The 18,977-nt window shown below is 40.1% G+C and overlaps 1 protein-coding gene across 1 annotated transcript in view; it reads right to left on the bottom strand.

Annotated features, from left to right (window-relative positions):
• The window catches only part of Cfap54 (cilia and flagella associated protein 54), a 353,322-nt gene that overhangs the window by 301,857 nt on the left and 32,488 nt on the right, over positions 1 to 18,977 (bottom strand). Inside the window, exons 9-12 of the mRNA XM_023716586.1 lie at positions 13,776 to 13,974; positions 6,142 to 6,323; positions 5,890 to 6,055; positions 565 to 650 (exon numbers count right to left, since the gene is read on the bottom strand). Coding sequence (XP_023572354.1) covers positions 565 to 650; positions 5,890 to 6,055; positions 6,142 to 6,323; positions 13,776 to 13,974 — 633 coding nt within the window. The remainder of the gene's footprint in view (positions 1 to 564; positions 651 to 5,889; positions 6,056 to 6,141; positions 6,324 to 13,775; positions 13,975 to 18,977) is intronic.

Raw genomic sequence — 18,977 nt, 5'->3', positions numbered from 1 at the left:
CAAACAGGAAGGATGATAAGAAACAGGGAAAGAGACTTTTGGGAGATGAGGAAAGGGGAAGTGGGAGGAAGAGGAGAGAGAAGGTAGGAAGAAGTTTTCATAAGAGTATCAAAAATTATATACATACTAATTTCCCAAAATGAATGTAATTATGTATTGCAAGCTAATCAATTAACTAATTTTTCTTAAAATATAAAGAACACTGCACTAGTGGTGCCTAGCCCTTCACATCCACAAGCGGACCATTTTGAGCACTGAGCCTCACGCACACAGTGACTCTGCTAACCACCAGGCTTTGCCACCTCGGGCTAAGGAGGAGCAGTTCACTAAGCACATGAACTCGTCCTTATAGTCACTGCCTCCTTCCCCACATCCCGCATCGTTAGAAACACAGCTAGCCCAGGAATTCCCCAGCAAGGACACAAATGACATCCAGGACAAAGACACAAAGGAACTTACAATTACAACTCAGGCCTAACTCTATGATGTATTCTAATGATTAAATAATACAGAATTTTTTTTTTTTTTTAAATCCTACTCAGTTACTCTAAATAGCCAGTTCACCTGGGGAGAGGCACAGACGCAGAAATGCAGGACTGCTGCCAAATGAAAAATATCTTCTGAATATCCGCAAAGCTTCACGAAAGTATCTGCATTCAAGAAGTAGAAGAAAATGAATTCAAACTTTGTGGACAATCACAAAACTTCAAATAAAAAAGGTAAAAAAATGCTCCAAACATAACACAGGGGAACTACCCGCTCGGACCCCCACCTGTCCCTCTCTTGGACAGGAGCTTTCTTTCTCTCAATAAATAAATTCTCATAACGTCCGTTTGTTCCTAAAGTTCATTCTTCAGTTGTAGAGAACACGAACTTGTGCAGGTCAGGTCCAGAGATCGTTTTTCCCTATGTCATTAGAAGGTTCCTTATATCGTTTGGAGGTCACCCACCCAAGACCAGTTTTTCTCCCTTTATCATTTTGGAGTTTCCCACTGAGATCATTGGATGGAGGTATGAGTTTGCTTTTCTTTCATAAATTCTGAATTAAGACTTGCTTAGGTAACAAATTTTTACGTTTCAAATGTTAATATGTCTTTGCCCATTGCTCATAATTGTTCATGCTCTGCTTCATACAGTTTTGCCTCATATAGTTCTGTTAAAATTGCTTACAATTGCTTCTGTTTTGTCTCATATTGTTTGCTAAAATATTGGTCAAAATGTTATTGGTAAATCTAAGTTAAAATGTGGAAATGTTACAAGTTCATGATATTTCTTTAATGGGACATTTTATGACTATTGTGTACTTGTATATGTTGTGTTTGAACTGGATGACTAAATGTACTGGTATTCCTTACTCAATTTTAGACAACAGTGTTAGAGTAATGTTAGTAAGCCTCCTAGTGGATTTTATATAAATTTCTATAAAATGGGACTTTTAGCCAGCTCACACTTAGAAAATATACATGCCTGTATATGAAACACGGAACTCCTTTTGCCAGTTAAATGACATTAGGTCGGCAACCATTCTTAAGGACTTGGAGGACAGGTTTCACTGGGATAAACTGGTTCTGATCCCCCTCTACATGGTACAGGGAATGTCAGGCCTGCTCTATTTCAGTTTCCTTTTTTTGACTTTATTCCTAATTTTCCCACCTCTTTGTACTTTCCTTTTTAGAGGCATGTAAAATTAGGAAAACTCTGACTGTTCCAACTAAGTAAAGTCCTTAGAAAATGAGCATTTGTTAATGCCAAAGACAGGGAAGTCATTTTAGAAAACGGACACATAGCCCATCTCAGGGTCAGATAAGACAAAGAGGACTATGCCCGTCCAGGAGGACACATATAAAAGCCATGTCCCGGCTTAGTGCCTGGGCAGGTCTCCTTCGGGAGGCTAAACCTGAGACACGGTGGAGAGAACCGACTTCTGGGTGACACCAGAAGGAGCTATCCCCAAAAGCTGCACACTTATGGGACCAAAACACATTTAGTGTGGGGGAGGATTCAACCTTTTCTCCTAGGTCTAGTACACTGATGTCTTTTAGAGGATTTATTTACACTTATGAACTAGATTGGAGAGATGTAATGTTAATCTTAAACCAAGCTTTGACTTCTATGAAAAGCAGGCAGCCTTACAAGCTGCTATTACATTTGGAGAGGAATATTATATTGTTATAAGGACTCAAAAGATGGACAACCAGTAGAATTACTTGTTCCCACTGGAGCCCACCCAGTCAGAGCCCTGCTGCTAATAGGCAGACAAAAGAGTGAAAAAGACATTTTCTTTCAAGTGTGTATTCTTGAAGGTCTAAGAACTAGAACCAAGCCTTCAGTTATTAAATTTTAGCTATTTACCAGTAAAAAGATGAACACCCCTCTGATTTCTTTTAATGTTTAATAGAGGGAGGGACTCATAAAGCATACTCTGTGAGATGTTAATTCAATAGAGAGACAGATTGCTCTTATAGATAAGTTCAGGAGCTACAAAAGATAGCTTTTGCTCCATACCACTCATTTGATACTCTGGTAAAAACTGCTTAAGTGTCCTATAATTGGAACTGGGAGAAAACCAGGGAGAGAAAGCAAAAAGATCAAAAATGGCCGTCATTATTGCAGCCTCAAAACAGGACCCTAAGTCTGATTCTCTTGGCTCCAAGAAGAGCTCAACGATGATGGCATTCATCTGCTACTGCTGTCAGAAGCCAGGCCACTGTAAGAGGGACGACTGCCTTAAGAGGCCCACAAGGCACGCCCTGACTGCCAAGGTAGTCACTAAAAGTGAGACTGCACTCTGAGGCGGAGGCCCCAGAGCTCAGACTCAGCTTCCCAGGTGGTCTGGTAGGTCTGAAGGGCGCTGGGCCTGCCTCCTCCCCCTGGCCAGACTGTTACCTCTACCTGCCATCTCCACGGAGGAGCCCTGCGTAATCATGACCATAGGAGGCAAAAGAAACCCAGCCTACTGCTGGACATTGGCACAGGTTTCTTTGTCCTCCAACTCTGACTTTCCTTCCAGTCATCATACCTCAATAGAAACAGACTTTAGAAGGTATATTGCTTTAGCTGTAACTGAGGTAATGCAATATATTCAGGTTGCTTACTAAACAATGATGCTGAGACTGATGTTTTACAAATGTCATATATTGTTATTCATGTGCAAGACTTAAAGTATGTCACTAGTTAAAACAGGTTCCCAAGGACAGATAACAACCTGTCAGCATAAAAACGTTCTAAAGACACTGCTATGCAATGTCCAATAGCTTTGGGCCTATAGATAGAGCCAGGTGTTGTATTTGTGATGTAAAACTCAGAGCCACAGCACTGAAAGGAAAAATCCCTTGGTAGTGCCCCTTGCTTACCAGGGGGCCATATCCAAAACACTGAATGGGACATTAGTTTACTATGACTAAATGCTTTGTATTTCATGATGAGTATGTAAGCCTGGTTTATTTTTAATATAACTCTGGTATTTTGTCCTGATAGTTAATACATGTGTGACCTCTGTTAACTAAAGGTAGAGGGACTTATAGCAAACTGTCAGGCTCTATGAATAAAGGGGTCTAAGAGCTAGTGAGTTATGATTGCTAGGTCTCAAAAAGGTTTATAAATGTACCTGTTAGCTTGTTCATGCTTTGATTATATATATAATCTCTCAGATAATTTGTTATTTCTAGAAGATACCAAAACCCAGGTAATCACGCAGGTAAAAATCTAAAACCAAAAGGTTTTATGTTGCTCAGTGGGCCCCAGATATCTGACATAAGCTGTAGAAGTAAGAAGAGTTTGCAGGAATGAATTGGTCTCAGTTGAGGTGTTTCTAGAAAGGATACAGAATGGAATTACAGATGGAAAATACGAATGGGGATACTAGCAGCCTATAGGAAAGCCGGACAGAGAGAAATAGCTGCTAGAGAAGGAAAAAGCAAGTGTTTATGATGGAGTCCGAGGAAGTTTCAGATTGAGGTGGTCATGTGTCTTCCCTCTCAGTCCGAGGGAACCCATGTTAACTGCCAATATAAGGAGAAATCCTGTTAAACTTTCAATAGATGCTTATATACATTTGTCAGTAGTTACCCAGCCAATGGCCCACTTGCAAACTGGAAAATATTCAGTGTTTTCCCTAGGCCCAGCAATTCATGTTCCCCAGTAATAATAGGAAAGGCCAGTTTGTTTGAAACAATACACAGTGGTGATGGAAGATAAAAGGATTAAACCCCACATTTAAGAAATCTCTGCTAATGGACCTAAAAAATGTTCTGACTAGTGTTTTTATTTGGCCAATGTATGTTTAATAGTTTCTTTGCCTTTGTCTTCAGATTCAAAGCTGTAATGAAAATGCCTGGTGTCTATTGAGGGTCGTTAGATAGAACCTCTGAAGAATATATCTGACTACCAGTCAACAATTACGACCCATTTCAGCTTGAAGAAGCCAGAGCGGTCATCACCCATAGTTCCCTCATGGCAGTTTGCATTACTTCTTCAGAGGGGGGATTGTAGGAGGCAGCAGAGTTAGATAGAAATATTATAGGCAGTTACACAGGACCAGGCCCTCAAGGAGACAAGATGGAAGACAAGGTGACTTTGCAACTTGGAAGAGACAGACACTCCCATATGGGCCACCCCTGAAGACCAAGACAAAAAGAGGAAGCACAGCTACATACTTCCCCAGGGATGGGCATCAGGGATTGATGTCCTAAATAGTATCAATCACCTTGAAAGAGCCCAAATGAGTTACCAGCCCAACCCCCAACAGGAAGAAACCCTGTCCTTTATCATGCCCGCTTGCTACGTGACTCGCTTCCCCATTTGGTACCCAATTTAATTTTTACCTGAACAATAGTGCCTGTAATCTCATTGGTTGACCATAGTTTTGTCCCACCTCATGCCCAACTAAGTAAGTTCCCATGTCTTCACCACCTTAGACCCACCTCACCACATGGTTTTCTTCTATAAAAGTCCCTGGAAGAGACAACTTCCCAGGGGGAACTACCCGCTCGGGCCCCCCTCCTGTCCCTCTCTTGGACAGGAGCTTTCTTTCTCTCAATAAATATATTCTGCTCAAAAAAAAAAAAAAAAAAAAAACACACACACAAATAGTATCTGGGCAAATATCATCCCAGTAAGGTCATTTAAACACTTTGAAATGAAATTTAATCTAAGTCACCCTAATCCAATTAAAATAGATTATTGTAGTATTTATTTATTTGCATTATGTATGTCAATAACATCCAGAGAGACTCAAACAGCTTATAGTAATAAAATGCTTCTAAACTGTGACACCTGAAAGAAAAATAATAAAATCTCAGAAACCGGTGGAGGAAAACTGTGTAGCATTACTTGGTGAAAGTATTTACTGCAGTGGAATACCTATGCAACATCTTAAGCACATGGGCAACATAAACACATGAGACCAATTAATTAATTAAAACAAGGAATTCAGAAATTAATAAATCTCATTAGCCTAAAAAGCAGACGAGATTTCCGACTGCATACAGTAAAGTGTGAAGGTAGTTAAGTCTCAGGATGCAAAACACTGCATTTTGGAGGACAATCAACCTCTCCTTCCTGGAGTAAACTGATGCCTTAGCTAGCTCTCTGACTCCGCCCCATCAAAAGTCAGCATTCAGTCCAGTGCTCAGAACCCTCACAGGCATCAAGTGCAGCATCTGAGGACTAGGACCCCAGAGCTGCATCCCCTGGAGGCCCAATCTGGCCCCAGCCCGGCACCCTCCACACTCCCTAACTGCACCTGGCCTAAGGTCCTTGGTCCATCCTTGCCCCAGGCCTCTGCACCTCCTGCTTCTCTACTTTGAGCCTCTTTTTTTCTCACCTTCCCTAGGAAAAATATTTTCATTATCAGATAAAACTAAGTTTGTCAAAAAGGTAAATACTCACCATCAAAAGCTATATTTTTTAAATAAAGTTGAATTGCCTGTCCTTCTTTATAGTTTTCCAGAGGAAAGATCACACCTCTGTTTCTCTTTGCATTGACTAGGGGTTCTGCTGCGAGCAGAAGCGTGACATCCTTCTCTGCTTTCTTGGCCTCTGGATCGTCCTGCCTCTTTGAGAAGCATATCCCACACATTAGGTAGTATTCCAGCATCAACTCGATAAACAAAAACAAATGAGTGGTTTTGCATGTATTACCTGGAAAAAAGCAGCAAGCTGCCCCGCTGCAGATTCAAATAAGCCCCATTCTTCATAAGTAAACGCCAGTTTTATAAATTTCACAGCAACATCCATCGAAATAATATTTTTTCTTTCTATCATAAGTTCCAGAAGAGATATTTTTGGAAAATCAATCACTCCATTAGCATCGATATTTGACACTAAAAAAAGAAAGAGTGTTTACCACCATCTATGCAAAGAAAGCTTTCCTAAGTGCTGGCGATCAGATATGCCAGGCAGCAGGGGCCACATACCTGGCTTCACTGAGTTTACACTCCCAAAAGCAAACAAGAAATCTGAGCAGCAAATGCAGTGTGTTTGGGAACAAACAGGAATAGAGATTTAGGGGAAGAGGACAGTCAGGCAAAGTCACCCAAAAGAAGGACTGTGGAATCTCAGAGAATTAGCACTGGTTAGCCAGCCACGTGGGCAGCTATGTACTGATAGAAAGCTTGAAAAGGAGATCTATCGTGGGGACACTGCTGGTAGCGCTATCGCTGCACAGCCACAGTAAATGGCACGACCAGCTACGGCCACTGTTTAGCTTCCAGGACAAAGCAGTAAGAGACAGCACTGCACTAGAGAAAGACAGAGGAAAGACTTCAAGGGAGAGTGGCCAGCAAAACAAGAAGCAGTCAAGAGTAACAAATACTCTGAAGAGGGAAGGAAGAAAAAGACTGAAAAGTAATCTTTGATTTAGCAATAACGAGGTTACCTAGGATATTCTTAATGACTGTTAGGTTCCAAAGGCTTTCTGGTATGCAAATAGGAAGGAAAGAATTTGGAGCAGGTGAAAATATGCAGTTCCTTGGAGAACCCTGATGGTGCCAAGGAGATACAGGGAAGGAGCTCAAAACAGGCACGAGACAGAGGGACCAAAAGATTTGGCTTAAAGACATGGAGGGGAGAGGGAAGAAGAGAGGGAAAGAGTGGGAGAGGATGCAGGAAGAGGGGTAGGGGAGGGAGAAAGAGGAGGAAAGGGGAATGAAGGGGAGCAGAAGGACGAGGCTTCCACATTAGGAAGAGAGTAGAAAGGAGGGCTGCAGATGGAAGTTTAAGGCTTTCAGTGAAACAAATTCAAGGAAACTTTCCCCTAAGAATTTGTATTTTTTCCTGTGAAGAGATGAGCTCAAACCATGACACCACAGGATACTGGTTGGGTACTTCAGATGGGGGCAGATGGGGCGCACACATGTGCATGCGCACACGCACACGTACACACGCGCACACACACCCCAAGCGCACATGAACTAAGATCCAGACTTTCCCCTCTCCTGCTGGGTGGTCACTCAGCCAAACCAGCTGATGGTCACCAGGCAATAGGTTAGGTCATCAGGAAGGAGAATAAAAGGTACAGCATCCTCAGAAGAAACCCAGCTGAAGCGCCCTTTACCATAGGAAGCAGAAAAACTGGACAAGATGGGCAAGAACTTGTGCACCCCCAGCGCTCCCCCAAGAAAGAGGAGGGCATCAGAAATGTCCAGGCAAGAACAAGTGGCTGTGCAGACTGGGCATAAAGCGCACCACTGCTGAAACAGCTCAAATGTGGACAAAACAGCAGGACAGAGGGGATCAAAGTCTAAATAACCTAGAAAATCAGATCGAGCAGCCTTCACAGAAGCCAACAGCAAGGAGGAAAGGGATGAAAATAATAAGATAAATAGGCCATGAGAGAGCACGTAGGCATGTCAGCCTTTGTGTAAGACCAACCCTGAAGGACTAAAAACTAAAGTAAACATGGAGAAAAATAACATAATACAAACACTTAAAGAGATATAAGAGCTCAAATTACTTCTGAATTACTAAAGCAACATGTACAACAAACATTGGGCTGGGGAGATAAGGAGATAGCTCAGCAGCATAAGCACCTGCCTGGCAAGCACAAGGTTGTGGGTTTGATTCCTGGTACAAAAAATAAAATAAAATAAAAAATATATATACACATATAATATATATATATATACTATATATAATACAAAAATATATATAGTGTATGAGTATCATAAAGAAATAAATGCAAAAACTGTACGTATAAAACAAGATTTAAGCTACCACTAGACTTCTGAACAAGTACTCTATACAAGACTACAGAGAAATGTTATCAAAATTTCAAAAGAAACAGACATAAGTAAAATATATCCAACTAAATTACTTCAGAGTACTTTATGTTTGTATCTCAAAAATAAGTGAATTTTGAAAGAAGTGATGAGAGAAAAATCTTAATATGAGTACTTACTGTCTTAGAGAAGCAACAATTAGGACTTGTGTCTAAGGCAAAAGAACTCAAAACGCAAGAGAAAAAAACACAGAGTCTAATTAGAAAATGGGCAAAGACTGAAGGGAGCAAATGTACAGACGGCAATTACGCACATGGAGTGCTGCTCAGCATCTTCTGTTATTAGGGAAATGCAGCTTAAAGACATGATGAGCTAGCACCCTGGACCTGTAGGAAAGACGACAGTAAAATACAGTGGCTGAGGGACTAGCTCGGTGGCACAACCCTTGCCTAGCGAGCACAAGGCCGTGGATTCAGTACTGGGGACAAAGTGTCAGTATGAAATATTGTCAAGGAATTTAAGAAACTGGATCTGTAGAGCCTTCCCTAAAATACAAACAAACAAACAGCTGTCACGAATGCTTAATGATTATGCCTAGGTTAGGTCAGAGTGAGTAGCCATAAGGAATTCAGTGAAATTCCCTAAATTAGTATAGGCACTGAATTGAAAGATGTAATTCAAACTTTGGTATTCTGAGTCCAGAGTGCATGTACCTAATTGCGAATAACTAGAACATTTAAATATGCTTATTATATTAAATTTTGAACTTAATTAAGCACAGAGTTCTAGTATGTTTTGTGGTAACTTGTGTAATTAATTTGAAGATCGTTTCTTTTAATGTATTTAGTACAGGGTCTACAGGATCTCACTACGCAGATTAAACTGCTAATGACGCTCCTGTTTTCAGCCCCTCGAGCACTGGGATTATAGGCACACACCACCACTCCCTGTCTTAAATGCCATCTCAGCACACCCCAGGGATGGGGACTGCGCGGCATGCCGGGGATTGAACCCCAGTCCCTGAGTCTGCCTATAAAGATTGTTTCTTGTAGAAATTTGCTAATATACCTTCTCAGTAAGTGCTATCTTTGTATGCAAAGTTTAGTTTTAATTTCATTTTTAAGTGTTTACTGTGAAGACATTGTATAATACTGTGGAAGAATAATATATGTATATTGGCTAAATTATGCAATATAACTGTTAAGAAAAATTGCTCTGAGAAAAAGATGCAGTATCTGAAAACTTTTTATTCTATTTTTAAAGATGATACTTTTAAGTTTTGGATGAAAAAAAATTAAGAAGCTGGATCATTTTCATATGACTGATGGAAATACAAATAATGCAGTTACCCTGGAGGATATGGCAGCTTCTCACAATACTAAATATGCACTTATCATATGAACTGGTGACTGCACTTGAGAGTATTTATCCCAGGCTCAATTTTTTTTTTTTTTTTTTTTTTTTGGTGCGGAACCAGGGATTAAACTCAGGCCTTTATGCTTGCCTCAAATGTTCATAAAAGTTTTACTCCTAACAGCCCAAAACGGGACCCTACTCAAATGTTCTTCACAAGTAAAGGATTAAAAGCAGCAGTGGACCAGCCATATTATAGGACACTGCCCCCCAACAGTGAGCAGGGAGCTACTAATACAACAAATTGAACACCTACGCCAATAGAATATTCCCCTTGACAAGACAAAAAAAAAAAAAAATTAAATTTAAATTTAAAAAAAAGATACAAAGGAAAGATCATTTTGTATTCGTATATACAAAATAGGATAAATTTACAGCTACTTTCGCTCAACTCAATGAGAAGAAAGAGGTGTACTAGCAGTGTTTGGACAGAATATCCTGTCTGCTTCTTGCACTAGGGATAACCACTAAGAAGATAACAATGTACAGTGTATTGACTATCAAAACTGTCCTATTAATCAGCTGTGAAACTGTCTCATTCATATTTATTTCTCAATAAAAAAATAAATATAAAAAAGAAAACAATACAATTGTAAAACGTTTATAGAAAGAATGTTATAATCAATAAATGGAAATTATTCATGATGAAAAAATAAATAAATAAACTGTAAAAAAAATAAAGGTTTTAGATGCAAAAAAAATAAAAATAAAAATAAAAAACAAATTGAAGGTACCTCCAGGGAGTGCTGCTAAGTGAAAAGACACTCAACACAGGTATAAGGACCTGTGACATGACAAAGGAGCATTGAAGCCAACAGAGAAAGGAAGCTCTCTTCAAAAATAAGACCTGCATCAATTCAATATCCATACAAAAATAAACCTGTCTTTAAAAAAAAAGTAAGGATGCTGATCCTTACTTCAAACCAACAAAAAGACCTAATTTTGGCGACCTTATAAAAAAAAAAAATGAAGCTTACAGAAGAAACCATGAAAATATATGTACAATATTAGAGTAGCACAGATTCCTTCAACATCACACAACAATTACTTGGATAACATTAAAATCAAGATTTGGGGGCTGGTGAGATAGCTCAGCACACTAAGCACCAGCTTAGGCAAGCGCAGAGACTGGGGTTCAATCCCTGGCACCACATGCCACGCCAGCCCTGGCCCCACCCCCACGTGTGCTGAACCAGCCACCGAAACTGGGTGTAGTGGTACATGTCTGTAATCCCAGCGCTTGGGAGGATGAAAACAGGAGGATCAATTCAAGTCCAAGCTGCATAGTGAGACCCTTGTCAAATACATTTTTTAAAATATATAAATAAATATAAAACTAAGATTTTTTTTTTCTAAATAGACACCATTAACAAAATGAAAAGGCAAACCACCAAATGCAAAAATAATTTGTAGTAGTCAGTACTGAATATTGCTATATTCAGTAAAGGATTTAGATCCAGAATATGTAACAAATTTCTGTAAATCAAAGAGAAAGAGGCAAGTAGGCCAACAGAAAAAAATGGGCAAAAATATAAACAGGTCCTTCACAATATAGGATATCTAAGTGGTTAAAAAGCATTTGAAAAGTTGCTCAACTGCACTTGTCTTCAGAAAAATGCAGGGGCTGGGGAGATTTTCAGTGGAATAAGTGTTTGCCTGGCAAGCACAAGGTCCTGAGTTCAAATCCTGTTACCACCAAAAAAAAAGAAAGAAAAGAAAAATGCAAATTAAATCTATAATGTAATACCATTTAATGGACAAAATGAAAAGACAGACAATAATACTAATTGCTACGGTGAATTTGGAACAATTAGAATGCTGGTCCACTGGGGTAGAAGCCAGGATAACAGAATCTGTGAGAGCAAAACAGGCATGTCCTATGCCATAGCAATTCTACTCCAACAGAAATGCAAAGGGTAAGGTGCTTAACCTCTCTGTCTGCCTGCCTGTCTGTCTGTCTGTCTGTCTCTCTCTCGCTCTCTCTCTCTAATTCATGGAAAAATCAGACTAGAAAAATTTAACATGGACAGAGAAAATCTAATCACATGATTTACAAACTTAAACAACATATATAAAGTAAGGCACCCAACAAATAAAATAGCCTTTACTATGTATCAAAATTGGCCCTAATGTTAACATAACTCAGCACAGGCCAATAGCTTCTAATAATACAGATCAACCTTTCTGACCACAGGACAAAGGAAGTGAAAGAACAGTAACAAAATGATGTAATACATCAATTAGGAAAATCCCCTATATTTTGCCTCAAAGCCCATAAATCAAAAAGAAATTACACTGAAAATCAGAAAATATTCTTAACCAAACTCTATAGGGAAAGTATGATACATCAAAACTTCAAGTACACAGCTAAAGCTCTATTTAGAGAGAAATGTCTTGTCCATATATTAAATAAGAAATTGTGAAAATCCATGATCTAAACTTTCAAGTTATTGGACTTTGAAAAATTGCCAAAACAAACCCAAAGAAAATACATTAATAAGACAGAAAACAGGCAATAGAAAGGACCAATGAAGTCAAATATTGTTTCACTGAGAGGATTAATGAGACTGATGGACCCTGGTGAAACTGACCAGTGCCAGAAATGAAGACAGAGGCCACCAGGACAGACATTAAAATGATCACAATGAGATAAAGAACTCAACGGAAATCCGAGACCACTGGATGAAATGCAAACTTTTAAGAAGTATACCACTTACCGAACTGATAGCAGATACAGAAAAACAATGAAAATGAAAACTGAGTAATTTTACATCAATGGAAGAAACTGAATCCACAGTTAGAAACCTCCTCACAAAGAAAATTCCATGTCCAGATGGCTTCGCCAATAAAGTAATTCAAGCAAACATTTAAGAAAAAATAGTAAGAATCTGAAACAAATACTGTCAGCTAATAAAAATGAAATAATTTTCAACTAATCTTACGAAACCAGTGTGACAAGAACAAAATCTAAAAACAAAAAAGTTAAAAGAAGGGAAAATCCTTCTCATAACAAAGCAGAAATATTAATTCGTGGCAAACAAACCAAGCAACACATCAAAAAGCTAATCCTCACCACCAAAATAGGTTTATTCAAAAAACAGGATAGTTAAAATTTTAAGTGAATAATCAACGTAATTCCCAACATCAGTAGAAAAGAAAGCTATTTAATCAACTCAGCAAATTTTGATAAATGCAGAAAATGCTCTTGACAAAATTCAACCACTACCCGGGGTTCAAAACAAACAAACCGGAGCCAGGGAGATGGCTCAGTGGAATAAGCGCTTCCCTGGCAAGCGCAAGGGCCTGAGTTCAATCCCTGGTTCTGCCAAAAAAAACCCAACCCTCGGCAAATCAGGCATCGACCACCCCTCGATCTGAAGAAGGATAGCCATAAAAACCCTTTTCCTCCCCAGTGCAGGTGATCAGACATCTGGTCTCATTCAAGCTAAACACTCTACTGCTGCGCTACACCCCAGCACACGCACATAACAGTAAAATGATGAACCTTCCACTTCAGATCAAAAATGAGACAAGGATGATTACTAAGACCCTGTCCTCCCTGTGTTTAACGCACATCCTAGCCAGTGAAGTAAATCAAGACATGAAGGAAGAGGGCTGAATGAATCAGACATGAATCAAGATAGCTCAGCAGACAAAGCGCCTGCTTTGGCAAACACAGACACCAGGGTTCGATTCCTGGTCCCGCATGCCATGATGGCCCCACCCCTGGGGCATGCTGAACTGGTGACAGAGCCCAGGAATGGTGGCGCATGCCTGTAATCCCAGTGCTGAGGAGGCTGAAAACAGGTGGATCACCACGAGTCCAATCTGCGTAGTGAGATCTTATACCAAACATACAAATGAAAAAAAAAAATAATAATAATAAAAGAAAGAAATGAAGAAGGAAATTAAGAGATCAAGAATTAGAAAGGATATGAAATTATCATTATTCACAGATAGCTACACAAAAAAATGAATAAATGACTTGAATAATCAGTTGACTTTAGCAAAGATGATGAATTCCAAATGAATATACAAACGGGATATATTTTTTATATGTGGATTTGCATGGTTTTAAAATTAGGCAAAATTTGCAAAATTTGTTATTCATATCTGCTGCAAAATACTATCTTAATATCTTACTTATTAAAAGTTCTTTTCCTGACATAAACAGTTCTGAGACAACATCACGCAGCTCCACCTCATCAGTCACAAGAGGCCCTGTTTGCAGTGTTCGCCGGTTGGAGTCGGAAAGCGCTTCCACGACGGCCAGAAACCTGGATGCGGTGCTATCAAACATCTCATCCAACAGCCGTTCGGTGGTGGTCCGTGGCCAGGACAGCTGGAATAAAAGAGAAAATACAGCCCACTTTGGAAGGATAGTGGAAGGAAAAGAAAAGTGAGTTTTAACTAATGCCCAGAAGAGTGTGCATGGTTAGTTTCACAATGAAGTTTACTTTCAGGGTTCTCATTTTCGAGCTGTCACTGTAGACTCCATTTAAGTTTATGTCATCCTACCAGAACCTCACTCTTTGCTACCTCTTTATATCTTTATATTTCTAAGGCAATGTAAGAAAAGCTGTATGATCTTTTTACTGAGCCAACATCACCTGCATATGTTCTTTGCCACCTTGATTTCCAGGTCTGATACCGAAACCTTTTTGGTATTAATCATTCACCGGGGCTTTCCCAAATTCAAGACCAAATCTCCACAGCTGTCCTGTCTGGATGGGGACACTGTTAATAAACAAGCACTGCAGGACATTTTACTAAGGAATGTGCTCCCAACTCCTGTTTGAAACAGTGTTTTCTGTTATACAGAACTAGGCTTGTGCGGCTCGCACTGAGAGCTGCGCGGCTGCATGCTACTAAACCTGCGCGTGCCTGGGGCCTTCTCGAGCTCACAGGCACGGCTGGCTGTGCATCCAGGACTGCCCTTCTGCTGCAACTCCCTCATGCTTCACTCTCCGGAGCACGCTGTTCTCTGCATTTAGGCGGCCCATAAGTGCGACCAAGGCAAGCTGGTGTTTCTACAATCTACGTCTAGCTCGAAGTTACCAATGGTATTCTCCCAATTCTCTTTCATTTGTGTCTCTTCTTGGGGTAAAGTTAAAAAGTCATGAAGTTAGAAAAATAGGGCTGGGGAGAGAGCTCAACGGTCCAAGCGCCCTGCCTGGCAAGCACCCCCAGCCTCAAAACCGGATGTGGTGATGCATAGCTGGAATCCCAGCACTGGGGAGGCTGAGACAAAAGGATCACTAGGAGTCCAAGCTGTGTAGTGAGGCCCAAAAGCAAGGATAAAGCTGTCTTGGACCTTGTTATCCCAAGCAGCAGTTGCTCTAATTCCTTAGCTTCTATGCTTTTGAACCATAAGTCAACTGAAACATCAAAAACTCAAAAAAAGACACTTGAATTCCACACCTTGCCATTTCTTTCCTTATAAACAGAGGGAAAGGTTTCTTTTAAGATCTGTACTAAGAGGCACTACCAAGATAGCTCAGCAGACCAAGCACCTGCTTAGGCAAGCTCCGGGACCAGGTGTGATCCCCTGCACCACTGCCCTGCGGGCCCCGCCCCTAGGCACATTAAGCCGGCCACCAAGACCGGGCATGGTGGCACACCCATGTAATCCCAGCGCTGGGGAAGCTGAGATAGGAGGATCACTACAAGTCTGAGCTGCATAGTAAGACCCTGTACCAAATACTGAAAAAAAAAAAAAAAAGATTTGTACTAAGAGTTAAAATAGAGCTTTAAAAGTAAGCTGAGAGCCGGGGAGATGGCTCAGTGGAATAAGCACTTCCCTGGCAAGTGCAAGGGCCTGAGTTCAATGCCCCGTTCCACCAAAAATAAATTAATTAATTAAATAAATAAAATAAAAATAAGTTGAGTGCACTGGTGCACACATGCGGTTTCACCTACTTGGGAGGCTGAAACAGGAGGATACTAGTTCAATAACAGGCTGGGGAATTTAGCAAAAATATGTCTCAAAAATAAAACAAAAGGGATAGGGTTACAGCTCAGTGACTCAGCAATTGCCTCACAAGTATGAAGCCCTGAGTTCAATTCCAGTGACACAAATAATGCTAATAATCAAAATGGTAATAACAATGTTGCAAGAGCCAGCCAAATAGCTCAGTGGATTAAAAACCTGCAAGTAGGCCCAGGGACAGGGGTTCGATCCCCGGGCCTGCAGAGCTGGCTCCGCCCCCTGGGGCAGTTGAGACGGCAACTGAGACTGGACATGGTGGCGCAAGCCTGTAATCCTAGCTCTTGGGAGGCTATAAACAGGCAGATCATTATGAGTTCGATCTAGTAGTGAGACCCTGAACACCCTGTAGACCCTTCCCTAAAAAATACAAACAAAAAACAACGTTGTTATTTTAATTTCTTTTTCTTTGTATTTAGGACAGGGTGTACAGGGTCTCACTGCATGGAGTGGACTCGTAGTGATCCTCCTGTTTACAGCCTCCCAAGTGCTGGGATTACAGGCATGCGCCACCATGCTGACTCAGCATGCCCTGGGGGCAAGACCAGCATGGCAGGCCTGGGGATGGCCAGCCATCCCATATCTGTTTAAGCAGGCACTTTAATCCGCTGAGCTATTTAGCCGGCCCTCTTTGTTTTAATTTTTATAGGTCTTTTATTAATATTTTATTTTTAGAAGTATTTTTATTAATTTAAATAGTATAATGAACTTTTTAATAATGAGTATTCCCCCCAAAATGGTAGTTTCACATCAGTTGGTAAAAGACCAAGATTTTTTATAAAAATATTACTAAAAAATTAATAAAAAGGGGGCAATAAAATAAGAGCTATAGATACTCAGCAAAGAATTTTAAAATACAAATATGTAAAAAAAAAAAAAACCTTAAAAAAAATAAAATTAAAGCACAAAAAAAATTGATGGTCAGGGCTGGCCAGATCGCTCGGCAGATTAAAGCACCTGCTGAGGCAGATGCTGGGACCAGGGTTCAATCCCTGGTGGGCCATGCGGGCCCCGCCCCCGGGGCACAATGAGAAAGCAGTTAAGACTGGGCATGGCCCTGTAATCCCAGCACGTGGGAGGCTGAAAACAGGAGGATCACTACGAGTCTCATCTGTGTAGTGAGTCCCTGTACTAAATACATAAAAAGGGGGCCAGGGAGATGGCTCAGTGGAATAAGTGCTTCCCTGGCAAGCACAAGGGCCTGAGTTCAATACCTGGTTCCGGGAAGAAAAAAGAAAAAAGAAAAAAAAAATAAAAACCCATAAAAAAAAACAAATAAAAATCAAAAAATTGGATTGTCAAGTATGACAATCACAACAGTAATGTCTATCAAAATAATGAATTCATTCAAATGTGACTTAAAAATTAAAATCTCTACTAGATAAATGGACAAAGCTTAAAAGATAATTCACCAAAAAGGAAATATATAAATATAAAGGAAAAGTGAATCAAAGAAATAAGATTTTTTTAACTAAATTAGCAAACAAATTTAAATAAATTTGTTAGCTGAATTAGCAAACTATGTTTAAACAATATCACAGCCGGCGGCACAATTGGTACCTGCAGGGTACCAGCCTGGAAACAGGAGCACCCATGTTGGTGACCAACTGGGAAATACGTGCCAAGAGAAATAAAATATTCCTATCTTTTGATGGAATAATTGTATAATTTCAACTTTATTTACAGGAAATAAAGGAAAGGAAAAATAGTATGCCTGAAGATGTGACATATTTGTAATTGCAAAGAAAATTGGGGAAAAACTAAAACAATGGATATAAAAATATCAGGCTAACTGTGGTAAATATACCACATGCAGTGAATCACGCCATTCTGCAAAGTATCGGGGTGGATGTGGATCTAAGTGGCACACCCACAGGCTCTGCGCCACCTCCTTGGTGTCTGCTCTACAAGAGCTCCGGTCAGTTCTCCACCATGAGATGCCTGTCCCAGTCAGGCTCTGTTTGCCACGGTCCCCAACAAACTCTGCTTCCGTTGGCTTCCGAATGAGGGTCCTGTCCTGGGGCTCCACTTAGGATGTCCAGTCCTCTCTTCCTGTGAGGCCAAATCCTGCCCATTATTCCAAGGTCATTTAAAAACATCCAGGACTGCAACTCAGTCCTTTGTATATGCCACTACACTTGAAAACAACTAGGTAGTCAATACACCATGAGTGAATGAATAAAAATAAACAACTGTAGTAGCTAATGTTTACTAGGTGCCAAGAAACTCTGAAGGGCTTTTATGTTTAACTTATTAAATCCCCACCATCATTTCCTTCTTAGGCTTATCAAAGATATAATTATTTCATTTAATGTACAGTTTCCACACACACACACACACAAAAGAAAACATAATCTTCATCTGTCTTGTTCAAATAGTAGATACTTTAAAAATATTTGAGAGCCAAGGATACAGCTCAGTGGCGCAGCACCTGCCTGGCAAGTATGAGGTCATAAGTTCAATTCCCAGTATTGAATTAATCAATAAGTGATTGATTATTAGATGTCAATTAGTAGTCTATGATTATTATTATTATTATTATTACTCATTTAGTACAGGGTCTCACCACACAGCTCAGACTCCTAATGATCCTGCTGTTTTCAGCCTTCCCAGCACTGGGATACCAGATGTGCACCACGATGCCGAGTCTCAGGGGCTGGTGCGGCATGTGGTGCCAGGGATTGAACTCCAGTCCCTGCACTTGCGTAAGTAGGCACTTAGTCCACTGAGTTATCTTGCCAGCCCCATATATACTAATTAGAATATTATGTAAAGCATGTCAAGTTAATATGATATGACATTATAAAAAGGGCATCTAGCTAATCTCTGCAAAACTACCCACTAAGCAATTATAATTTTTTCCTAAAATATACACCACAAGAACTTTTTATACGATAATTATCTTAACAGAAACCAGAAATAAATGAGCTTTCATATAAATTTAGCTGGAATTTTACATATCTTTTTGAAGACATATTTAAAACTTTGCTAACAGGATAACCAAAACTCCTAAAAAATAAAAAAAAATAAAAAAAAAAAAGGCTAAGCAATGACAGTCCTGTAGTTTTGGATATTTCCATTTTGTTTATTCTTAGAAAACATGCAGATGGGAAGAAACTGTCCCCTGTTCCTTACAAAGATGACCGATCACATTCCTACTCTGCAAGAGCAGGTGCAGCTAGTGCCACTCTCATCTGAGGAGTTCCCAGCGCCTCGGTCAGTTACCAGCCACATACCGCTGAGCAGCCGGAGACAAGGCAGAAAACAGAGACAAGGTGGGCTTCCGGGCTTAGGAGTCAACACAGCTGCAGTAACTAGCAATGGAATGCGGTATACGCAAAGATGTCTATATTTCCACA

This window comes from Octodon degus, unplaced genomic scaffold (genome assembly GCF_000260255.1).
Source record: "Octodon degus isolate 3935 unplaced genomic scaffold, OctDeg1.0 scaffold00004, whole genome shotgun sequence".
Classification (NCBI taxonomy): domain Eukaryota; kingdom Metazoa; phylum Chordata; class Mammalia; order Rodentia; family Octodontidae; genus Octodon; species Octodon degus.
Note: the sequence above shows the minus strand (reverse complement) of the source record. Positions and strands in the feature narration are given on the sequence as shown.